General features: G+C 50.4%; 11 protein-coding genes across 11 annotated transcripts; 10 read left to right on the top strand and 1 right to left on the bottom strand.

Moving 5' to 3' along the window:
• Window positions 1-479: 479 nt before the first annotated feature.
• N7509_008492 (putative GPI anchored cell wall protein (Dan4)) lies at window positions 480-1,376 on the top strand (the record flags this gene model as incomplete). Its single annotated transcript, XM_056633129.1, has 1 exon — window positions 480-1,376. The coding sequence occupies one exon, from the start codon at window positions 480-482 to the stop codon at window positions 1,374-1,376; it is 897 nt and encodes a 298-aa protein (XP_056483749.1).
• Window positions 1,377-2,037: 661 nt separating this feature from the next.
• On the bottom strand, window positions 2,038-2,624 carry pex4 (putative ubiquitin conjugating enzyme (UbcJ); the record flags this gene model as incomplete). The annotated part of the gene is made up of 2 exons (XM_056633128.1): window positions 2,038-2,375; window positions 2,462-2,624. 2 exons carry the CDS (start codon window positions 2,622-2,624, stop codon window positions 2,038-2,040), a joined length of 501 nt encoding a protein of 166 aa, XP_056483748.1.
• A 251-nt stretch (window positions 2,625-2,875) lies between these two features.
• Window positions 2,876-3,319, top strand: N7509_008490 (DNA polymerase alpha-associated DNA helicase A; the record flags this gene model as incomplete). The annotated part of the gene is made up of 1 exon (XM_056633127.1): window positions 2,876-3,319. The coding sequence occupies one exon, from the start codon at window positions 2,876-2,878 to the stop codon at window positions 3,317-3,319; it is 444 nt and encodes a 147-aa protein (XP_056483747.1).
• Window positions 3,320-3,342: 23 nt separating this feature from the next.
• Window positions 3,343-4,188, top strand: N7509_008489 (endonuclease III domain-containing protein; the record flags this gene model as incomplete). The annotated part of the gene is made up of 1 exon (XM_056633126.1): window positions 3,343-4,188. One exon carries the CDS (start codon window positions 3,343-3,345, stop codon window positions 4,186-4,188), a length of 846 nt encoding a protein of 281 aa, XP_056483746.1.
• A 357-nt stretch (window positions 4,189-4,545) lies between these two features.
• N7509_008488 (DNA helicase) lies at window positions 4,546-5,142 on the top strand (the record flags this gene model as incomplete). The annotated part of the gene is made up of 1 exon (XM_056633125.1): window positions 4,546-5,142. The coding sequence occupies one exon, from the start codon at window positions 4,546-4,548 to the stop codon at window positions 5,140-5,142; it is 597 nt and encodes a 198-aa protein (XP_056483745.1).
• A 98-nt stretch (window positions 5,143-5,240) lies between these two features.
• On the top strand, window positions 5,241-6,692 carry N7509_008487 (uncharacterized protein; the record flags this gene model as incomplete). Its single annotated transcript, XM_056633124.1, has 1 exon — window positions 5,241-6,692. The coding sequence occupies one exon, from the start codon at window positions 5,241-5,243 to the stop codon at window positions 6,690-6,692; it is 1,452 nt and encodes a 483-aa protein (XP_056483744.1).
• Window positions 6,693-8,942: 2,250 nt separating this feature from the next.
• N7509_008486 (uncharacterized protein) lies at window positions 8,943-9,821 on the top strand (the record flags this gene model as incomplete). Its single annotated transcript, XM_056633123.1, has 1 exon — window positions 8,943-9,821. The coding sequence occupies one exon, from the start codon at window positions 8,943-8,945 to the stop codon at window positions 9,819-9,821; it is 879 nt and encodes a 292-aa protein (XP_056483743.1).
• Window positions 9,822-9,835: 14 nt separating this feature from the next.
• Window positions 9,836-10,579, top strand: N7509_008485 (uncharacterized protein; the record flags this gene model as incomplete). Its single annotated transcript, XM_056633122.1, has 1 exon — window positions 9,836-10,579. One exon carries the CDS (start codon window positions 9,836-9,838, stop codon window positions 10,577-10,579), a length of 744 nt encoding a protein of 247 aa, XP_056483742.1.
• An 894-nt stretch (window positions 10,580-11,473) lies between these two features.
• Window positions 11,474-12,813, top strand: N7509_008484 (uncharacterized protein; the record flags this gene model as incomplete). The annotated part of the gene is made up of 2 exons (XM_056633121.1): window positions 11,474-12,319; window positions 12,382-12,813. The coding sequence occupies 2 exons, from the start codon at window positions 11,474-11,476 to the stop codon at window positions 12,811-12,813; spliced, it is 1,278 nt and encodes a 425-aa protein (XP_056483741.1).
• A 496-nt stretch (window positions 12,814-13,309) lies between these two features.
• On the top strand, window positions 13,310-14,285 carry N7509_008483 (uncharacterized protein; the record flags this gene model as incomplete). Its single annotated transcript, XM_056633120.1, has 3 exons — window positions 13,310-13,376; window positions 13,423-13,660; window positions 13,712-14,285. 3 exons carry the CDS (start codon window positions 13,310-13,312, stop codon window positions 14,283-14,285), a joined length of 879 nt encoding a protein of 292 aa, XP_056483740.1.
• Window positions 14,286-14,645: 360 nt separating this feature from the next.
• On the top strand, window positions 14,646-16,592 carry N7509_008482 (thiamine pyrophosphate-binding protein; the record flags this gene model as incomplete). The annotated part of the gene is made up of 4 exons (XM_056633119.1): window positions 14,646-14,905; window positions 14,956-15,188; window positions 15,239-15,459; window positions 15,492-16,592. 4 exons carry the CDS (start codon window positions 14,646-14,648, stop codon window positions 16,590-16,592), a joined length of 1,815 nt encoding a protein of 604 aa, XP_056483739.1.
• Window positions 16,593-17,090: the final 498 nt, after the last annotated feature.

Raw genomic sequence — 17,090 nt, 5'->3', positions numbered from 1 at the left:
TGCAACACGAACACGGTGTTGGCAGTGGGGAAGTGAGGGAGGAGGGAAGTGAGAGAGAGAGAGGAGAGAATAAAAAGAGAGAGAAGAGAATATAAAGGGATTCAGAACTCTTCGATAGCAAATGAACACTAGTTCCGTGGAATGTGTCAAAGTCGATCTTGATTGCCGATCCTCGCAAAGCCAAGGAAGAAGAGAACCACGCCACCCGAGGAGCTCTGGACTACTCCATCCACTCGTTAGTTAACTACTTGTGGTTATACTTGTCTTGGTTCTAGCTACTCTAGGCGACCATCGATCCACTTCAACGTCTTTGTTCTTTTTTTTATTTCCCTGTTTTCCTCTTCTTTGTCCATTTCCTTCTCTTCTCTTTTCTCCTGCATCTGCATCTGCATCTGCATCTGCATCTGCATCATCTCAGCTTCCTCTTCCTCTTCCTCTTCCTCTTCTCCCATCCCTCCTCCACCACCTCCACCTCCACTATGCCGCGTCTCAATCTTCTCCAGCTGCTCTTCGTCTCGCTGATGCTTCTATCGCTTGTCTTTGCGACTGAATCTCACGATGACACCTCCCGTGAGTCCCACCAGGGTATCCTGGCTGGTGTCCAAGGTCATTCTAGCAATGCCCTTCATGACGCCCTCCACGCTCTGTCCAACAAATTCCGCGACGGCGTCTTCGAAACTGACCTGAGTGCCGCCGAAGCCCTGGAAAAAGAGGATCAATCCATTGCCAGCCTGGTGAAGTTTGTCAAGCGTGAGAGCAATGCCACTGCCACTCCCGAGCCCACCTCAAGTGCTTCCTCGTCCGATCCCACCACATCCAGCAGTGATACACCCACTACCTCGGACACCCCGACCTCAAGCTCTTCCTCCGACACTCCCACTACTACGAATATCCCCACCTCCACCACAACCAAGTCTACCCCAACCACCACTGAGCAACCCACTACCTCTTCATCCTCTTCATCTTCCACCGCTCCGACCACCACCAGCACCACTTCATCTTCTTCTTCTTCTTCTTCTTCCTCCTCCTCTTCGTCATCGTCTTCATCTTCCCCCAGCTCATCGGCTACGACTCTGTCGACCACAACCAGTACGACTTCTTCGTCTTCTTCTACCGAGACCACCCAAACCACCACCGCCCCAGAAAGCTCGTCTACTTCGGTCTTCAAGGCCACCACCACTTTGCCCAATGGTGACGTGAGCACTCTGACCTCCACCACTATCGTCATGGTGCACCCAACTGGTTCGGACGCAACCACTACTGGAGCCGGTCGCGGTAGTCTGCAAACTGGTGCTGCCGCCTTGCCCAACAGCGGCCTCACTCGCGAGGTGGCTGCCATGGTCGGCGGCGCTATCGTGGTCGCTATGGCTCTGTAAACCTTGAGTTTATATCCAATTCCATCCGGTGGTGGTGGACTTCATCTCTTGATCGCATCTATCCAGCCTATTTCTCGTTTAGCCTATGTTCAGCTCGCATCAGCAATTTTCCTCAATGACGATTGTCATATCACGATCCTTACGACCAACTTATGCCTCTCCTTACTCTATGGCGTTTATTCTTATCACCGTGACCTACAGGGTGTGTTTATTGATATCTATTGTTATCCATCCTACTCCGTTCCACCGGCTGCGGACGCAAAATATCTAAGATGTCAGGATTTATCTCTTGTGATTAGACTTCAGTTTACGGCGTCACATAAATGGAGTTATCTTGGCCTGGCTGGCCATTTATTCTTACCACAATGCTTCAAGTTCTCACAATGCCTCTTAAAAATCATCATAATGTAATTGCAGTTGCACTGTATAATTAGTCGAGGTATATCTTCAAGTATGCAGCGGGGTATGTATGCATGTATGTACGCGCCACAGGCATGACCAGTGCCAACTAAATGAACCAATAAAAAAATCACGTCCAAATATCCATCAACAGGGTTCATGAGCTCTCGTCGCCCTGCCATTGCATTTGAATAGCGAGGAACGGGGAACACAACGAGGATCAGGACCAATCATCTCTCCAATCATCTCAATCATCTACCAATCACCGACCGAGGTTTCCAGCTCCATTCCATCGCTCCTCGTCGGTCCAATATCGCACCACGCTTTCCCACGCAGCGATATCACCATCGCGCAGGAGGGCAGCCACATCGACGTTGAGCGGGGAGTCAGGTTGCGGGTCTGTCAAGAGTTGTTGGATAGCGGTGAGGGTGGACGAGAGCGTGTAGACGGGACTCCAGTGCTCGGTCGTCAGGAGAGTGAGGCAAATCTCGCCAGTCGTGAAGGAGATGTTCGGGTGCGAAATGCGAGTTGTGAAGTGGATTGTTGGCGGGGCGAGGGGGTAGTTTGGAGGAATCGCGATGCGGAGATGCCAGAGGCCGCCTGTAATAGCATTAGCACTAGTTTAGAGTGGAATAAGAGGAGTGTATCGCTGTAGTGGTAGTGCTTGCGCGATTGGATCTACCTACCTTCGTAAGGGGAGCCATTCACGCCCTTGAGAACTGCTTCCCACCGCAAGAGGTCTTCCTCATCAACCGGGCCCAGGTGCAACAGCGACTCATTCGGCGACTTGGTGTAATCCTTCAGCTCTCGCAAGAGCCGCTGTGTGGTTTGACCTGACGGAGCTGCCATGGTGGAATGGAATGTGGCTAGCGCAGGGGAGGAAGGGAGTACGAGTAATGTGTAGGGAATGCGACCTCGGCGAAGTTGGAAGTTGTGGAAGTTGGGGAGGTCAGCGGGATCGTCGCCGAGGCTGGGGAACTTTGCCCCATGTCCATCCATCCATCCATCCCTGGATCACTCCACATGTGAATTTGCATCTCCCATTCCTGTTTCCTGATTCCTGGCAGATTCCACCTTCATCCGAATTCCCACGCATCACCATGCGGACTTCACGGGCCTCTAAAGATACAGCCAAGGTCCTGGAGGCACTGTCGTCCCCAGCGCGCCGCTCAACACGCAACTCCTCGCTCCATCCGAGCGCGCTGCGCAACTTCGCTTTCACTGGTGACTCAAACATCAAGACCGAGTCAATTCCCACAATTGCACGACCCTCCCCTCCGAGAAGTGACGATGAGTCCTCACTTTCCTCCGCCAACACTGCCGACATTGAAGATCTCATCGAGCCCCCTACGAAGCGTCAGAAACGCAATACCAGTCCTCTCCGGCCAACGCAAGCTCGCACACCCCGGAAAGCTCAAGCCCGCCAACCCGTCGTGAAAAAGGAACCGACCGTCAAGGATGACCCGGATGTGAAAAGTACCCGGCCAAGGCCCGGCGAATGCCTGCGCGGAAAACGAGAGACGCGGATGGGACGGTTGTCGTAGAACCCCCGTCGAATTGGGAGACAATGTATAACACCGTGAAGAAGATGCGGGAGGATAATCCCACTGCACCGGTTGATACGATGGGCTGTGCGGAGCTGTACTGGCGAGCATCCTCGCCGAAGGACCGTCGGTTTCAGACCCTCGTCGCACTGATGCTCTCATCTCAAACGAAAGATACCGTCACGGCCGTTGCGATGCAACGATTACACACGGAACTCGGCGAGCAGGATCCACTTATCAAACCGGAAGTCAAATTGGAGGACGAAGTCAAGATCAAGCTCGAAGACGCAGAGGCGAAACCTGAGCCGACAAAGGATAGCACGCTGAACCTGGACAACATTCTCGCCGTATCACCCACGCGCCTCAATGAATTGATCGAGAAAATCGGATTCCACAACAATAAAACCAAATATATCAAATCCGCCGCCCTCATCCTGCGAGACCAATTCGAAGGCGATATCCCGTCCACACCGGAAGGACTCATGTCCCTGCCAGGCGTTGGGCCGAAAATGGCCTACCTCTGCATGAGTGCGGCATGGGGTAAGCATGAGGGAATCGGCGTCGATGTGCACGTCCACCGTATCACCAATCTCTGGGGCTGGAATAAGACCAAGAATCCCGAGGAGACTCGTATGGCGCTTCAATCGTGGCTCCCGCGCGATAAGTGGCATGAGATTAATAAGTTGTTGGTTGGGCTCGGGCAGACCGTTTGTCTGCCGGTTAAACGGAAATGTGGGGAGTGTTACCTTGCTGGGACGAAACTTTGTAAGAGTGAGGTTAGGGGCCTTGCTTCGCCAGTTAAGACGGAGTCGAAAGTGAAGGTGAAGGAGAGTAGCGAGGAACCCAAGGTCAAAATTGAAGTTGTATGATAGGAGGGACTGCCGGTAGTTTCCTTAATTTTGGATATATCACGCTGTATAGTTGTCAGCTATAATTGTTATAATATAATTTGTATCTTACTGGGTATTTCCTTTCAAGTTCCTGACAAGCTTGTTTGGTCTCGTTGATCAAGATCAAGATCTATAAGATGACTAACCCCACCGATGAAGTCACCCCGCCGGATATTTGATAGCTTCTCTTTTATCGCCGAACCACTGCCAGCTCCCTGTCAGTGCAATCCCTTCAGTCACTGCCTCCTGAGGTTTTTCAATGTACATAGAGAATCTCCTATGCCGAAACTACCACCTGTCATATAGCTATTTTCCCTCGAACCTCCAGCCAACACAATGGCTTCCTCAACCCCAATCTCGATCCCCCACTTCGTCGAAACCCAGCTCCAGCTCCTCCTCCTCGAACACGAAGCCGAAGTCTCCTCCTCCTCCCTCGCAACAACAGCTGCGTCCGTGTCTCCAGCTACTCGACGCACATTACAAGCTACAGGCTATGCCTTGACAGGCCTCGTGCTATCACAGTGCCGCACCGGTCTCGGCGGACGCGTTGTCGGCGAATTCGCGCCAGACCCGGCCGTCTCGTCGGGAAAATCGGATAATGATCGCGCATCAGATGGTCAACCTCGACTGGGCTCTCATGGGATTCGGGTTGGGGATGTTGTTCGCGTGAACGACATTTCTGCGGGGAATTCAAAGAAGATCGGTAAAGATAAAGGTAAAGATGGTGGGTCAAAGGAGCAGAAGGATAAGGGTGGCCCCGAGGGTGTGGTTACTCGTGTCAATGATAAAGCTATTTGGATTGCTTTTGGTCAACAAGGGAAAGGGGGTGGGACCTCGAAGGAGGACGATGAAGCTATTGAGGAGCTTTGGGGGAAGAAGTTGTGGGCGTATGTGCTGATCTACGCTACCTTTGCAACTGGGTTGAGTTACTAACGACATTGCAGGATGAAACTCGCCAATGACGTTACATATAGACGGTGCGTTTCTACTCATACAAGAAAAGGGAGTATACTGACTGAAATCCACGCAGAATGAGGCAGACGATGGAGAAGATGGCCAAGATGACTGAATCGGATCATTCACACTTCATGCGCGTGGCTTTCGGCCATACAACCCCTCTACAGCCGGACTATGAGGATATTGGTCCTGTTGAATTCAGCGATCCCACCTTGAATGACTCGCAGAAAGATGCCATCCGATTTGCCTTGGCTTCGAAAGACATTGCACTTATCCATGGCCCACCGGGCACGGGAAAAACACATACTATCATTGAGCTTATAATGCAGATGGTACAGCGTAAAAAGAGAATATTGGTCTGTGGTCCGTCTAATATCTCGGTCGATAATATCGTTGAGCGACTGGCGCCGAAGAAAGTACCGGTTGTACGAGTCGGGCATCCCGCCCGCCTTCTCCCTTCTGTCTTGGAACATTCCCTCGAAGTCCTCACGCAGACATCGGACGCTGCCAGTATTGTCAAGGATGTCCGTAAGGAGATCGACGACAAACAAGCTAGTATTCGCAAAACACGAACGGGACGGGAAAGAAGAGCGATCTACGACGACCTGAAACAATTGCGCAAGGAATTCCGGGAACGAGAGTCTAAATGTGTGGATAATCTCGTTCGGGAAAGTAGTGTTGCTGTTGCTACTCTACACGGCGCTGGTGGACACCAATTGAAGAACCAAAAGTTCGACGTGGTGATCATTGACGAGGCCAGTCAGGCGCTGGAAGCCCAGTGCTGGATCCCTCTGATATCTGCGGACAAGGTTGTTCTCGCGGGTGATCACTTGCAATTGCCTCCTACTGTCAAATCGACGAATTTGAAATCCAAGCCTGGTGCAGAGAAGAAAGACGATGGTCCCAAGAAAGAAATCCTGAAGGGTGTCTCCCTCGAACGAACCCTCTTCGATCGGCTCTTGTCACTACATGGCTCGGATATCAAGCGAATGCTGACCACCCAGTACCGCATGCACGAGAAGATCATGCGATTCCCGTCCGATGAGCTCTACGAGTCGAAACTAATGGCCGGTGATGCGGTCAAGTCGCGATTACTAGCAGATCTTCCATATGAAACCCAGGGTACGGATGATACACAAGAACCCCTCGTATTCTGGGACACTCAGGGTGGAGACTTCCCCGAGAAAGTTGAAGACAAAGAAATCGGTCAGAAGGAGGCCTTACTTGGTGAAAGTAAAAGTAACGAGATGGAGGCTATGGTGGTCGCCCGACATGTGGATAATCTGGTGGAAGCGGGTATCAGGCCTGAAGATATTGCCGTGATCACCCCATACAACGGGCAATTGTCGGTGTTGTCTCAGATGCTACGAGAGAAACACCCAGGCCTTGAGCTTGGCAGTGTGGATGGATTCCAGGGTCGTGAAAAGGAAGCCGTCGTCGTGAGTCTAGTCCGCAGCAATGCGGAACATGAGGTGGGTTTCCTTGGCGAGAAACGACGTCTGAATGGTAAGCTTGTCCCTGCCTAGTCTATACTCCGTGGCTAGCCATACACCTACACCTACCTGATTCATGCGACCCACGTACCGTGCATGGCGAGGCTAACGCGGGGCTATTGTTAGTGGCTATGACACGCCCCAAGCGGCATCTTTGCATCTGCGGGGACTCTGACACGATTAGCCGGTAAGTTTTGAGTTGGAACGTCTGTGCATTTTGTGATCGGTCTTGAGGTTAATGAATATTCTTGCCGTGTTGCAGGGGTAGCGGCTTTCTCAAACATTGGATGGATTATCTGGAGGAAAATGCCGACTTGCGATACCCAGACGCGGGCGATCTTCTCTAGACCATAGCCAGGGAGGGACGGTCGTCGGCAGCGGATCAGTACAGCACAGCGCACAGCAGAGGGATATTGATCCCAATTAGAGATACTGTAACAATGACGGTGCCCAACCAGATTTCTTGGCCCCGGGAGGGAAAGGCAGATGATCGGGAGTACCGTACTGTACACCCATAGCCCTAGCCATAGCCATAGGACACCGGACAAATCCAGCTCGGATGTCCGGTAGATTCTTTGAACGGAAAACCCCCCTCGTCCCGAAAAAGGGTGCATCGAGCCGTGTCGTGCGAGACACGCAGGCGGTGAGAACACGAGAACGTTTCAAGACACCCAGCCAGCCTCCACTGGAGATCCAGAGATCCCGCCTGAAGGAAGATCTCGCGGAGTCGTCGGAGATGGATTACTGGAAGCGGTGCAGCGTGAGGGGCAGACCGGCCAGAACCAGTGGCCATGACCTCCCGATCCGCGAAGGGAGGTAGGAATGAAAGAGCCTGATGACACGACACTCTTGAGCTGGCCATGGCAATGGCAATTGCGATTCGACCGAGAAGAAAGAGGTTAATTGTCTTCGTGGCACTTTGGCGTCTCACATATTCAGCTGAGCTGTTAGGCACCGTCTTGTGCAACCGGCAGTCTTGAACTTCCAACAGTTAAAACGTCTGTGCGGTGACTGGGATCCTGCGATCAACAGCGTACCATGTGGTGTTTCAGACCGAACATGCAGCTACCTCGTTCATGGTCCTCCGATGACGAGGGGGGCGAAGAATGAACGCCTCTTCCACGGGGGCAGCACCAAGAAGCTTATCCTAGGAGTGCCCTCGGGGGCCAGTCAGGGGTGATCGCTGCTTTTTCGGGGGCAATTCTGGATGCAGCTGGAAGCAGTTCAAAACGGCCGTTCATCTGGGAGGTCCACTTAGTCTCGGCTCGTGGGTCCAGCACGGCATTCGTTTGAAATGAGGGCCACCGTTCGGTCGTCGTCTGATTCGGTCGGGAGGACTCCCCTGGGTCTGGTTGTGGTCCCCTTATCGAGTTCCAGGCTTTTTATTTCCTTTTTCTTTTTCTCCCCCTTGGACCTGAGAACGGGCACTGGCGATTTAGGGTTGGTGGGAGGGACAAGGCTACTCCGTGTTCTCCCAAGTTTGTCCACTTGGTGTGGTGTAGTGCTGAACTTTACGGGCGTGCAACCAGATTTATAAGAATCCCAACTAAACTTGATTCAACACTGTGGGGTTTTGGGTCTAACGCTGGAGCAGCTTTGCTTTTTCTCGTAACCTTGTCTTCTCTCCCTCCTCTCTTCTCCTCTTCCTAAGGTTGTTTTCTCTTTTCTCCTTATCTTCAGAGCTTCCTCTTCTTTTCTACCTACATTCATTACTATCGACACTTTCTCCCTTCTTTTTACATTGTTTACATATTTCCCGATCATCTCATCTCATCCGTGGTTCCAAGGTTCCAAACTGTTCATTCCCGAGACTGGCAAACGCCGCAACCGTGGAACTGGAACTGGAACTGGAACTGTGCCTTCGCAATTATCAACTATGATCCTCAAGATACCCTTTCAACTTTCCGTGAGCTTTCGTTTGTACTCCACATTTACTACTGGACCTCTTGCTAATTACCGTTTGAATCCCTCCAGTTCGTCTCGATCGTCTCACGATTCGACTAAACAGCTCGATATCCCCTAGCCTTGTTCCGAATCGTTCACCCGCTGCGCGGCACTGCTTTATACCCAGTCCTTATTATTTTTCTTTTCTTTTCTCGACACTCGCTCTATTAAGACTCGCCTTTTTACATCCTTCCTTTTCTCTTCATTCCCTCGCCATTCTCTCCGGGGTTCCCTTTTTGCGACGACCTGATACCCACGTGCTGCGACGATATTTCCCTCCTAATGATCATCGTGGTGGACCTTCTCAACCAATATTGACCCCCATTCTTCTGACTCGCCATGTCGAGATATCCAACAAGGTCGATCGCCAGTGCCGGGAGCGAGTCGATCGGTAGTCATGGAAGTCCTCGCCAACGATCGTCGTCCGCGCGCGGAGAACGCTTCGCTTCGAACCCTGCATCCTTTTCGTTGGAGACGAACCAATATGATACCGCCCTACCCCCGATCAACTTTCACCACGCCCCGCTCGCACATCGCCGAACCGGCAGTACTTTAAAAACCGTGATGCGGAAGATATTCAACAGGAAAAGGCAGAGTCAGACAGATGGTGTGGAGGAGAGCCCGATCGAGTCCTACTATTCTCCCTCTACCGGGCGCCAGTCGAATCCCGTCGAGGGGAAATCCTTCCTTGCGGTTCCTACACCCTCGGAATCCAAACGGAGCAGTCCCCTGTCGGAGGAAAATCTCAATCTTGCGGAAACTCATCTCTCTCCTACCTCCTTGAGCCATGACTGCTTGACTTCAGGTGGAATAAGTGGGGTGGCTTCGCGGAGGCGGCGGGCGACTCTGCCCAGTGTGATCTTTTCAGACGATGAATCTCGTTATGCAGTTGCTTCGGCAATTTCAGACCCCCACGAGGATCGACCGCATATGTCCGACCCCCAATTAAGGCGCAGCATTCTTCAAGAGCGACGAAGATCGAGAAGTACGGATGCTCTGCGGGAAATGGTTGTTGAGCGACCAATGTCGGCTACAGCCTTGCCGACTTGGACGACCTCAGCGCCAACTCCCGCGCCAGAGACTAGAACTTCCCCTCTTGAAGAGAGCACAGCGAGCGACCCCTCTGCTAGACCGTCTACCGGGACAACAGTGACTAGTGTCACTCATGCGTCAGCCACACCATCCTCGTCGAATCCGATCAACATGCGGAGCAAATGAGCCTTCCGCCCAACATGAGCAGTCTAGTTCACAGTATGCAACAAGACGCCGGTCTGACTGTTGAGCAGCGCCTGAATACCATCGAAGTCAAGATGATCGACTTGGAATTCGCTATAGCTCGGATGCAAAGCAGCTCGGCTGGTTCAAATGAGAACCCGCACACAGAACGATCATCTCGACAGAAGCAAACCCCATCTGCCGAGTCCCTCACTCCTAATCTGCGCAATAAAACTTCTGGGCTCACCGGATCACTTGAACGTGATGAATCCCCGAGTCCCCTGGCAGCTCTGCCAACAGTGCGACCAGCAAGCACCAGCACCATTCGCCCCGACACAATGAACTCCCGCATCCTCCGACCCGCCCCATCCGCTACATCCTTATCTGACTTCAACGGTGTTTCCATCGAGCAATACAGTACCTTGGTCACACTTCTTCGTCGCGAACAAACAGCCCGAAGGAATCTCGAAAGCCAGGTTGCCGGCCTACGGGATGATCTCCGCCACATCCAGCGCGCGGCATTACACTCAATGGAGCTCGGCACAATGTATCCAATCCACAGCGTTGACTCGCAGGAATTCCTTCGATTCCGCCGAGCTCTAGACGACTCGGATTCATCGTCGCCTATCCGGCCGGACGAAAAGCATAACATTGCTTACGATAATGCCTCGGACTGGGATCCACATGGGCATGTTGATGATCCATTTTCTCCACCCAAGTGGGAGCATGGACAGCGAACAGTGGCCCCGTCCATGATTTAATTTCTTTTCTAAAATTGCCGGATCTCGCTTATCTTTCGGGGCTTCTGTCTTTAATACGCGCTTTTTGACGGCAGTATGTACTTGTGTGTCAAGTATATCTCTGAGGCCCTGGGTGGCAGCCGCTCTGCATCTGCCCTTTTCTTGATTTCATTCGGTGCTGAAATTGAGATTTGTCTTTCTCACCTCCGACATCTTCCACTGAGTTCCACCTCCAGAACACCGTCCGACAATGGACAAGTATCTCTCATCAGAAAGAGAAAGGACATCCAGATCCCTCTGTTCTGACTTCGAGGAGGGCATCTATGGAATAACTTCCACCTGTAACCGCGGCAGGATCGCGATTTTCTTCGACAACATAATGACTATTCATTACAATACCACTTTTGACATATGTATTGACTCAATAAACAATTCATAAATATTATCTATCAACCCCGATTATACTAATTCCAGCTAGGCAATGTGTAAATACGAGTAGAAAGCTTGTTGGGTCGATGGTGGGTCTTGGGCCTCGCGCGTGATGAAGAACTCAAAATTGTAAAAGGGGCAAAAGGAGGCTGTCCAATGCGGCTTGGCTGCCTTGAATCAAATATACAATACTGAAGTACATTATTATACAACAGATAACTATTCTCTCCTGGCATGTTGCCTTGCCTGAACCCGGTTATTCTCCAGGGCTGCAATGCTCCCCTCCGCTCTGTCCTCGTATTAATTCCCCGCGGTGATAAGCAACCCCGCAATCATGGAATTTCCAATGATCATTTGCGGTAGAATGTAATTTCCGTGTCCCCGCCTTAATGCATTTCACTTTCAAATCATCCCTTCAACCCGTGGACGGAAAATCAACTGAACGCTTCTCCTTAAAATTCCATTACTACACCCACAGGGCTAGCTATGGGTTCCCCCTCAAAAGACTTCACCGTCACCATCATCGGCGGTGGAATAGGCGGCCTAGTTCTGGCAGCAGGCTTACTCCGACGAAATGTCCCTGTACGCATATACGAAGCCGCGGGCGAATTCGCAGAGATCGGCCTAGGACTCTCAATTGGACCTGCAGCTCATCGCGCCATGCCGCTGATCGATCCTCAAATCCGTGAAATTTACGATTCCCTGGTCACCACACATGCTGATAGTCCCGGCTATGAGAAATTTCGACAGACCTGGTTTGAGATCATTTGGGCTAGTGGGTTGAATGAGGGGGATCTTTTGATGGATTTGAAGGCGCTTCCGTCTGGTCAGACTACCTTGCGTCGGGCGAATTTCCTTGATGCCCTTGTTAGCTTGATCCCGCCTGAGATTGTCCAGTTTGGGAAACGGCTGGAGAGTCTTGTTGAAGGGGGTGATGGCGTTCATCTACGGTTTGATGATGGGACGCTTGCGACTGCTGATGTTGTTGTTGGTTGTGATGGGATCAAGTCGAAGGTGAAGGAGTCAATGTTGCCGGAGGAATCACAATATGCCCAGCCAAGATATAGTGGTATGTATGGTTATCGTGCCGTGCTGGACATGGAGGATATGGTGAAAGCAGTTGGGGATCAACGTGCCAGGGTATCAACGATGTATATTGGAGACGGGGCTTATGGCATTTCATACCCTATTATGCGTGCCCAAAAGGTAAATGTAGGGCTTTACGTTCTGAGTGAGAAGTGGGACTGTGATACCTGGGTTCGTCCTGCAAAGCGCGAGGAAATGAAGCGTGATGCCGAAAGGATGGGCCGATATGTGAAGTCTCTCGTTGAGGTATGTGCCAGTGGCCAACTGCTATATTATTTATCAACTATCCAGGCTGATTCAACTACAAGTACATGCCCGATCCCTCACAATGGGCTATCTTCGAGCATCCGCATATTTCGACATTCTGCCGCTCACGAGTAGCGATCCTCGGCGACGCTGCCCATGCTTCTACTCCACATCAAGGCGCCGGCGCCGGTCAAGCTATTGAGGATGCCCATGTTCTTTCTGAGTTACTCGGCGATGCTCGAGTTCAATCTACGGAGCAAGTTGTGGCCGCATTTAATGCGTATGATGAGATCAGACGGCCACGTAGCCAACGGGTTGTGACGAGCAGTAAAGAAAATGCTTACCTTCTTTGTCTGTGTTTAGACGGTGTACATGATGACGAGGATAAGCTTAAAACAACGTTCCAAGAACGCTTGCGTTGGCTTTGGGATTTGGATGTGGAGGGTCAGGTAGAGCGAGCACGGGAAAAGATGTTGGAATATCTTTCAGTTTGAAGATTGAATGGAATTATAGCATGATACTACTAGTATTATTAGCGCAACTAAATCCCACTGGTATTATACAATGTCTATTAACATGATTGGCTTGGCATTAGAATGAATTCCTAACTCAAGAGTGTATTTTATATGTCTCTGGTATCTATTCACGAGCCAATGGTCTTCCTCGCTAATAACTGACGCAACCTGCATACTAGGCACATATGATCACTGCTCATTTTTCAGCATGCGCGCGAAGTCCGAGTCTATTTCTAAAACGAGGGGTAAATACCTAGGTACGTATCCCTGCACAGCCCCACCACAAGATCAAGCCAAGGTGCGGAGAAATCATCCTTCAGTTACACTCGGATGATCGGCAATGCAATTTTAATGAAGACCGTCAGCTTTGCAGTTTATGCTGCCTCGGCCTCTGGATTACTTCCTCGGTATTAATAGGCCCCCATCTTATCCTTGAAAGAGCAAGCTAACCTTTATCACCCAGAACTCACTCATAATGGCAAATCTCGAGATCAGTGATGAGAAATTTGGAAATATTAAAAACAGCGTTATTTTGATTACTGGTAAGATAGTCCATTCCCTGAAAACTAATACGTGCTCACTGTTAAGGCGGATCCTCTGGTATTGGAAGGTCTACCGCTCAGCTGTGTCTTAATCTCGGCGCAACTGTTGTTGTTGGCGACCTAAATGCCCCTGACCCCGAACTTGAAAATGCGGAAAGGTTCAAGTTCTTGAATGTCAATGTGACAGATTGGGAAAGCCTTCGATCCATGTTTGATGAAGCAAACAAATTGTTTGGTCGAATTGATCATGTCTTTGCCAACGCAGGCGTAGGCCCGACGACCGAGTAAGTTCCCCTAGAACCCGATACATGAAAGCTCGACTTAACATACCCCAGCTTTTTGGACGTTACTCTTGACAAAAATGGGCAGCTCGAGCCCCCAAAACTTAGAACCATTGATATCAATCTTCTAGGGCCAATCTATACTACCAGATTAGCGTCAGCTTACATGAGCGAACTTGCAAACCAACGTCCTGATGGGGCTGGTGGTAGCATTGTTCTCGCGGCCTCTGCTTCATCATTCCAGAATTTCTCCGCTGGAGATTATACCATCGCCAAACACGGAGTTCTAGGCATGATACGTGGTATGGGTTCTAAGATCCAGGAGAAAAATCTCCGCTTGAATGCAATTGCGCCCTCCTGGACGGCCACCGGGATTGTTCCTGGGAATATACTTCAATCATTGGGTGCTTGTGTACAAAGCCCGGAGGTGGTCGCTCGGAGCGTTGTATTGCTTTTTGCAGACCCAGAACGACACGGCGAGGTTATCTATAGCTGGGAAGGCCATTATAGAGAGGTTAATAAAACCGATGGGGGACTTCTAGCCAGTGCCAATGCTATGCTGAAGAATGCGGACAATGAAGAGCGGGTGATGATCAAGATCAATGAAGCAGAGCTCTACCACAAATAAGAGGGTTGGATAAAGCAGTCCAGATCTTACCTATATCAGCGATTCGTATCACTAGCTGAAGTCTTTTAACAAGATCTTGAGAATTTGTACCGCAATTAGGGTTGAAAACTATATTAGTGATCACTAGAGAGTTCAAAATAGGGACCATTTGTCAGGATTGTGTGTGTAAGCTTCGCACTATAACTGGCCCAATGTGATCATTGTACATCGCTCACCCCCTCCTTCTCCACATTCGGGTACATGATTCAGGTTAACCGATCGACTTAATTAGAGGATAAATACACCCCGATCTTCGCCAGAAATTCGTAGTCCAAGAAACTTCGCAACCCTATTTTCAAATCTCTAGTTGTGAAATACAAGATGCCTAGCTTTGCACTCCATCAGCCCCCAGGACGTGAGCTCACTGGCGGTGATATACTCGCACAGTCCCTCAAACACCTCGGCGTCGAGGTTATCTTTGGGCTTCATGGTGGTCATCTAGATGCATTTCTAATGGGGTGCGAAGCTATCGGTATTCGGCTAGTTGATACCAGACATGAGACTGTAGCTGTTCAAGCAGCAGAAGGCTACTCTCGTGCAAGCACGAAACCGGCAGTCAGTTTTGTGACTGCGAACAGTGGGTGAGTATGCTTCTTGAATTCTATTCTATGCCAAGCTGACAATTGAATAGCTTTTCGAACGGACTTCCCGGCTTAGCGACAGCATATGGTGACCGGAGCCCAATTCTTTGTATAACTTCCTCTCCTCCGATTCGCGACACCGAGAACAATTCTCTTCAAGGCTCAATCGATCAGGTTGTTGCAGCTCGACCTTTCACCAAATTCGCCCATCGTGTAGTTGCAGCCGAAGAAACTCCACGCCTTGTATCCCATGCTCTTCGAGTCGCTCAATCTGGAGCACCAGGTAAGCTTGAGGATCTTATTAGATATGCATCTCACTAAAAGTCTATACAGGTCCTGTTCTCCTTGACTTTCCGATCGATATTCTTTTCTCGCCGGTTCATTCGAAATTAATCTCTTGGGGTTCAATCGCCTCGCCGCGCTCTTTTCCTCCGGCTCCGCATGAAGCTGCAATTGAAGCTGCAGCTGAGCTTTTAGCCCAGGCCGAGCGACCTGCGATTATTACTGGAACTGGTGCAAGGAGCCCCCCAGGTGATCACCGTCTTCTAATTCTGGTCCACTCTGCCCAAGGCTAACCAGCTTCTAGGCACGCAAGGACCTTATCAAGTTTGCTGAATCTTGCAATGTCCCGATTTTCAATACCTCCAAGTTCGCAAGCTATAGTCCTCAATCTAGAATGCTTGCTAATGGGACTGCGGGAACACTGGCGAAGCTCCCTTTTGTGCAACTCGCGCGTCCAGATCTTATTATTTTGCTTGGTACTCGGACTGGAATGTTCCTTGGGGGTCGCAGCTCTGCTATTATCCCCGAAGAAAACTGTAAGCTTATTCACATCGACTGCGATGGAAGTGACATCGGTCGAACCCTGCCAGTTGACCTTGGTATCGTGAGTGATGCTGGGACTTTCGCTTCCGCGCTTTCGAAGAAAGTTGGAGAGTCCTTTCAAAGTAGTGTGGACAGATCGTGGGTCCGGGCTGTACTCGACTTGGCTTCTGCGGAGTCACCATTTGAGAAAGAAGCCGAGGAAACAAGCTCCGGTCGTCTGCATCCATACCACGCCGTGAAAAATGTCATTTCGGCCCTCGAGCCGGGCAGTATCATTGTTCTGGATGGTGGCGAGGCATCAGCTTGGGTGGGTGATAATGCGTGGCGATCCAAGCCAAGCCTGGTGATGACAGCAACAGGATACCTCGGTTTCCTTGGGAATGGTTTTGGATATTCACTCGGCTTGGCGATCGCTGCCCCAGAGCGAAAAGTAGTTAACGTGCAAGGTGATGGATCTGCTGGGTTCCATCTAATGGAGCTCGACACATACAAGCGCTTCAACCTCAACATCATGACTGTCGTGGTAAACAATTTCCAATGGGGAATGAGTATCAATGGGCAGGACTTGGTATATGGGACGGAACATCCAGCACGACCTGTCAGTTCTCTCAGTTCTGGAACCGAATATGACGTCGTAGCTACTGGATTGCAAAATGCGGCTGCAAAATTAGCCCGCATCACGGATATCCAAAGCACAGTCTCGAAGCTCCAATCCCAGCCAGGGCCGAGTTGTATTAATCTACTTGTGGATCACAAGCCGGTCCATCCAATTACGACTGCAATGGTTGGGCTTACGGATGATCCAAATTATGTGGTCGTCCCATACTATGATAATATACCTCGGGCGCACTATAAGATCTAAGGAGACCAGAGATAGTATGTTTTGGGCGGTCTTAACTCGCGGCACATGTCAGAAATACAATTCAGATCCTGATCTCTTTCTCGATTCAGAGTCCCATGGAACATACTAGTATTTCTGTCAGTAACCAGGGTTGTCACCAGTGTTAATGCCTTACACAGATATCATCTGTACTTAGCTTTCGTTTCCTCCTCCTCTCCCTCTTCTCCTCAAGCTATTACTTTGGTCGAATCGCTACTACACATTGCCTGGTATCAACGTATGTCTGAACCTGCGAGTATCTGAGCGTCCTCACAGTTTCTTGTTGGCTAAACAATGCCCAACTTTGCTATTATGACTTCAAGTTCTGGCAATAATGCAAATCTGATCGAATGGGGACCACAGGCAGCTCTCTTGCTGAAATTCCTACCTGAGAAAAGGTTACTATGACTATATGATTTGGGCCTGACGATCACTTAATCAGGTGCTGTGGTCCAATGGTTAAGATGACTCGTTGTGGCC

The sequence above is a fragment of the Penicillium cosmopolitanum genome, assembly GCF_028827165.1.
Source record: "Penicillium cosmopolitanum strain IBT 29677 chromosome Unknown utg000009l:1.0-9042332.0:1.0-9050551.0, whole genome shotgun sequence".
NCBI classification, from domain to species: domain Eukaryota; kingdom Fungi; phylum Ascomycota; class Eurotiomycetes; order Eurotiales; family Aspergillaceae; genus Penicillium; species Penicillium cosmopolitanum.
The sequence above is the reverse complement of the archived record's forward strand: the minus strand, read 5'-3'. Positions and strand labels throughout refer to the sequence as shown.